This window comes from Nyctereutes procyonoides, unplaced genomic scaffold (genome assembly GCF_905146905.1).
Source record: "Nyctereutes procyonoides isolate TBG_1078 unplaced genomic scaffold, NYPRO_anot_genome, whole genome shotgun sequence".
Taxonomy (NCBI): Eukaryota; Metazoa; Chordata; class Mammalia; order Carnivora; family Canidae; genus Nyctereutes; species Nyctereutes procyonoides.
The window spans coordinates 31,183,822-31,189,821 of record NW_026575042.1 but is presented as its reverse complement, the minus strand read 5'-3'; the positions used below and the strand labels follow the sequence as shown (position 1 = coordinate 31,189,821).

At 53.2% G+C, this 6,000-nt stretch overlaps 1 protein-coding gene across 1 annotated transcript in view; it reads left to right on the top strand.

Moving 5' to 3' along the window:
• The first annotated feature begins 4,573 nt into the window (after positions 1 to 4,573).
• The window catches only part of RAB6B (RAB6B, member RAS oncogene family), a 61,801-nt gene continuing 60,374 nt past the window's right edge, over positions 4,574 to 6,000 (top strand). The window contains exon 1 of the mRNA XM_055321566.1: positions 4,574 to 4,986. Coding sequence (XP_055177541.1) covers positions 4,917 to 4,986 — 70 coding nt within the window. The 5' untranslated portion in view covers positions 4,574 to 4,916. The remainder of the gene's footprint in view (positions 4,987 to 6,000) is intronic.

Sequence of the window (6,000 nt, the reverse complement as noted above, 5' to 3'; positions counted from 1 at the left end):
ACAGTTAGGCAGTTGCTTTAAAAAAAAATAATAAAACCTGCCATATGACCCAGTAGTGCACCTCAGGCCTCTATTCTAGAGAAAAAAAAAAAAACAACTTATGTTCACATAAAAAACTTGTACATGGTTGTTCATAGCAGCTCTATTGGTAGTGGCCAAAACCTGGAAATAACCCAGATGTCCTTTAATAGGTAAATGCTTAAATAACCTGGGGTAATCCATACCATGGGATAATATAAAACAGTGAAAAGGGAGCTGATTATTGATACATACAACCTGAATGAATCACCATAGAATTATGCTGAGTGAAAACCAATCCCAAAGGGTTATATACTGTATAATTCCATTTACATAACATTCTTGAAATGACAAAATTATTGAAAAGAAAAATAGCTGTGGGACGCCTGGGTGGCTTAGCAGTTGAGTGTCTGCCTTCAGCTCAGGGCGTGATGCTGGTCCAGGGATCAAGTTCCGCATCAGGCTTCTGCAAGGAGCCTCCTTCTCCCTGTCTATCTCTATCTCTCTGCCTCTCTGTGTGTGTCTCTAATGAATAAGTAAATAAATAAAGTCTAAAAAAAAAGAAAAAGAAAAATAGTTGACTGGTTGCTAGAGGTTAGGAAGGGGGTGGGGAATGAGGGACCCTTGTGATGGAAATGTCCTGTATATTGACTTTATCAGTGACAACACCGTAGCTGTGTCATTGCACTACAGTTTCGCAAGATATTATGACTGGAGGAATCTGGATAAATTATACACAGGATCTGTCTTATTTCTTTCAGCTGCTTGTGAATCTACAATGATCTCAAAGAGAAAGTCTAATTTAAAAAAGTATATATAGTAGCAAAGGGCTGAGAATAGCCAAGATTTTCTTTTTTTAGTTTAAATTCAATTAATTAACATAGAGTGTTTTATTCGTTTCAGAGGTAGAGTTCAGTGATTCATCAGTCTTATATAACACCCAATGCTCATTACATCCTGTGCCCTCCTTAATGTCCACTACCCAGTTACCCCATCCTCCCATCCTCTCCCCTGCAGCAACTCTCAGTTTGTTTCCTATGATTGAGAGGCTCTGATGGTTTGTCTCCCTTTCTAAGTTTGTCTTGTTTTATTTTTCCCTCCCTTCTCCTATGATCCTTTGTTTTGTTTCTTAAATTCCACATGAGTGAGATCATATGATAATCCCACATATGAGTGAGATATATAATTGTCTTTCTCTGATTGACTTATTTCGCTTAACATAATACCCTCTTATTCCATCCACGTCATTGCAAATGGCAAGATTTCTTTTTTTTTTATTTTTTTGGATGGCTGAGTTGTATTCCAACATGTATGTGTGTGTGTCTGCGTGTGTACCACATCTTCATCTGTCCATGAATATCTGGGCTCTTTCCATAGTTTGGCTATTGTGGACATTGATGCTATAAGCATTGGGGTCCAAGTGCCCCTTTGGATTGTTATATTTGTATCTTTGGGGTAAATACCTGGCAATGCAATTGCTAGGTTATAGGGTAGCTCTATTTTCAACTTTTTGAGGAAACTCCAAACTGTTTTCCAGAGTTAGCCAAGACTTTCTTTCTTCTTCTTCTTCTTCTTCTTCTTCTTCTTCTTCTTCTTCTTCTTCTTCCTTCTTTTCTTCTTCTTCTTCTTTTCTTCTTCTTCTTCTTCTTCTTCTTTAGCCAAGACTTTCTTAAAGAAAATTTAAAAATATAGGGAAGATGTAGAAGTACATCTAGATTGACCAGAGGACATTTTCTGGAAAACAGTTTGGCTTAAAATCAAACATATTTGGTTCTATACACCAATGTATCTACTCAATGCATATCTTAGAAAAACTTCTCTCAGGTGCATGAGGAAGCATATAAAGAATGTTCATAGCAGCATTTGTAGTAGCACAAAGAATACTGTGCATTTTCCAATGTTAATTTCCTGGTTTTACTAATGTATGATGGTAATGGAAGATATTATCATTATAAATCTAAAATTATTTTAAACTTAAAAACATCTTTTATCTTGGACACATTTTACCGAAAATGATTTAAAAACTGGAGCATACACGTCAGTATTCACTAAACAGCAGTGCAAACAAAAGAACCGCTCCTATATGCATCAACAAACACATCTTAGGAATATAATGTTAAGAAAACTGCAAGTCATAACAGAGACATAAAGTTCACAAGATGCAAAGAAAACAAAGTATTCTCCAAGGACACATCCAAATGTGATAAAACTCAAAGAAAAACCAGAGTTATGCATTTCTGCAAATAGGGAGGAAGGAGAAAGGATGCACGGGAGGGAAACAACTGGAGACCTTAGAAGTATTGTAACATTTGATTTCTCCGGCTGGGTGGAGGGTCAATGGGCATTCACGATGAAAAGTTTTCTTTACAACTTACACAGACATCAAACTTATGCAATAAGAAGCTTTACCTAATTAAAATAATAAATAAAATAAAGGAACACAAAGACAGCAGAACCTCAAGTTTTCAGAAACTTATTCTGGTGGGTTTACCAAACTGAATGACCCAGGGGCCACATTTCACCTTTTTTTTTTTTTTTTTTTTTTTTTGAACCTGGAGAAAGCCTATTTCTTCCAGGGCAGGTTAAGGACAAGAGCCCAAATGAGGAAAGACAAGCAATGACAAAAGGTAGAAAAGGAGGGGGACATGGAACAGAGCAGACTCAGACTTCCACAGCACAATGACCACATTCTGTGAGCAACAGCAGTTATTACCTCCAGCTACATGAGCCAACCTGTCGTGCTGTGCTTGAAGTAGGTAGGGTTTTTGTCATTTGAACTGGAATAATCCTGACAGAGTCCCATAGGTGTCCTGGCCCATGGGTCTGACTTTGAGGCTTATAGGTGGCCAGAGGGGCCTGGGTCTCACCCATCCCTCCGGTACTGTCATACTGCCTTGCGTGTGGAGGACCGGGTGATCAGAGAAGGTGTAGTAGGACTTGCCCAGGCTTACCTAACTTCCTGCCAGTAGCTTACCTGACTTTCTATCACAATTCAACTGCTTTGTCTTGACAGTGACAATGTCCTCAGTACAGGAGGATGAGAGGGTGCAGGAAGACAGCACCAGGTGGCATCTGGAATACTGGTGGAGGGACCACTCAGAGGTAGGAAGTGCTGCAGCGCTGGAATCGCCTCTCCTTCTAGAGCTTCCTTCAGCCCCATGCTGGATGCAGTCTCCTGAGAGAGCAAGAGCCCCAGAGCAGAAGTAGAGTGGGAGTTTGGAGGGTGCCCCTGAGCCTGATGCCAGGCACAGTGGGGCAGGTATCCTAGACTGCTGGCCCTACAATCTCTGAGGCTCCAAACCAAAGGCAACCCGGAGAAATAAAACAGTTGTTTTGATTTGCATTCTAGACATTCATTCAAACATTCAACAACTATTTACCGAGTTCTCATGTAGGTCCTTGAGATCCTGTGATGGAGCTTCAACAGCTGCTTTCATGGAACTCACTTTCTAGTTTTTAAACAAGCAATGAGAGAGGGATCCAGCTGGGTTGACTATGGGCCAGGATGCCTATGGGGCTGGTAAACAAACCAGAGACAGACAGGAAGACACCCCAATCAAGCCATGTAAGTCAGAAAGAGGATGACAAATGTCCCTTGGTAATCTCTAGGGGTTGAGCTTGCTTCTCTTCTCTCTGTACACACACACACACAGACACACACACACACACACAGGGCTTGCTCCCAAATGTTCTTTGAACCACAGTAAAGAAGGAGACCATGTGGTGGTTGAACAGTAGGAGGCAGCTTCATGAAACCCCCATTAACTGGAATGCCTTACCATCCGGCTGTCCCGGGAGTCCTTCTAACACTTGGGTTCCTTGCTCTCACCCACTCACAACTTGTCCCACGTGCCTCGCTGGGCCAGAGGAATACAGAGGGGAATGGGAAGCAACCCTCCTGTCCTCTGGAAGCTCCTTGTCCAGATACAACTGATTGCCAGGGCAAGCAGAGGCCTCGGAGGCCTGGTGGCCCCAGAGTCAAGAACTGCAGGGCACTGCCCGGAGACAGCCGTGCTGATGTTCGGGCGTCTGCTCCTTCTCGCTCATGGGACAGCAGATTCAGGATAAATTACCTGTGGGCGCGGTTGGCTTGGGGGTGGCACCCTTTCCTGGTCCTCCTCTCTTGCTGGCCAGGTCTGAGGTGACACCCCGGACCCCAGAGAGGAGCCCCGAGGAGGGAGGGCCAGAGCCCGCCACACAGGGTCACAGCCAGGCCGGTCAAGCCCCCTGGCCCACCACCCCCGGCTCTCCCCCGACCTCCTTTCCTTTCCCTCTCGGCGTCGCGGGCGGTGGAGCGAGGCACCCGCATCTAGGTTCTGGAAGCCTGGAACCACATGTCCCCTGGCAACTTCGTGCCGTTTTTCTGGATTCAAAGGAGGGGTCGCGTTGGAGCGGGGAAGGCAGGCAGACGCGGGGTGGGGGTGGGGGCAACGGGGGGCGGCGGGGCCCGGGTCTCTCGGAGGCCGGGCGCGGGCCCCGCATGACATCAGAGGCCCGGGAGCGCGCAGAGCGCAGGCGCGGGCCGCGGAGGGCGGGCGGGAGGGGGCGGCGGCGCGCGGCTGGCGGCTCGGGAGAGCGCTCCTCCGCCCCGCGCCGTCCCTGCGCCCCGCGCCTCGGGCGTCCAGAGCGCGCCCCGCGCCCCGCGCCCCGCAGCAGCCCAGCCCCAGCCCAGCCCCAGCCCAGCCCCAGCCCAGCCCCAGCCGCCTCCTCCGTCTCCACCTCCTCCTCCTCCGCCGCCGCCGCCGGACTCGCCGCCGCAGGCCGGGGCCGGGCGCACCGGGAGTCAGGGACGCGCGCAGCCCGCCCTTCCCCCTCCGGCTCCCGCACCGCGGCCGCCTCCCTCGCCCTCCGCCTCCCTCCCGCTCCTTCGCCTCCTGCACGGCCCGGCCGCCAGCACCATGTCCGCAGGGGGAGATTTTGGGAACCCGCTGAGAAAATTCAAGTTGGTGTTCCTGGGGGAGCAGAGCGGTAAGTGCCCCCCGGTTCTGGCTGGGCGCCGAGTCGGGCCCCGCCGCCCCCCTCGTCCGCCCGGTGAGGCCCCGGCCCCGGCCCCGGCCCGGCCCGGCCCGGCCCCGGCGCGGAAGGGCCCCTCCGAGCCCGGGCGGAGGGAGGCCCCGGGGAGGGACGCGGGGGGCGCCGGGCCCGGGGAGGGGTGCGGGGCTGCAGCGGCGGGGAGGCCGAGGGCGGCGGCTGCCGGCGGCGGGGCTCGCGGGCTCGCTCGCACTGCGGCAGCGGCTGCGGACGACCGCGCAGGTGGCGGGGCGCGGGGCGCGGGGCGCGGGCAGGGGGCCGGGGGCGGGGGCCGGGGGCGGGGGCCGGAGCCCCTCTCCCGAGCACGAGGCGGGCGGGCGTCGGGCCGGCGGGGGCTCCCTGCGGACCCTGCCCCGACGCATGTCTAGTGCTGGGCACGTCCAGGCCCGGAGCAGGCGGCCTCGGGGGAAGCCGACACCTGTCTCCCGTGGGAAGGGCGGGCGCCCGCTGTAGGGGAACGGGGCGCCCACCTCCCCCGGCCTTACGTCCGACTGGGCGCGGAAGGTTCTAGACGCTGCCCTGTGCCCGCGGGTGGGAGCGCCTCCCGGGCTCAGGGTCTGGGCGAGGACAGCGAGGGCCCCCCGGTGCGAGGCGGACTGCGGGGATGGTGCGGGGGTGCCTCGCACCGGGACGCGGCGAAGCCCGGCGCTGGGCAGAGAAAGGACCGGGCGGCACGCCCTGCCCGGCTTCCCAGCACCCCTCGGGGAGCGCTGACCGCGGACGAGCCTTCCCACCCCCACCTCCCGGCTCTCCGCGCGTCTTGGGGGAGGGGAGGTCACCGTGGCAGCCGGCCAGGGGCGGGGGCGCGGGGGAGGGGGAGACAGCGGCTTCCCTGCCACCCAGCAGCCTCTGGGGACAGCATCTCAGAAACCCCGGTTGGCCTCGGCCCCGAGGTGAGAGGGCCAGATTGAAGAGCGCGGATCCCGCTGACACCTGTAGGAAGGAGTGGCT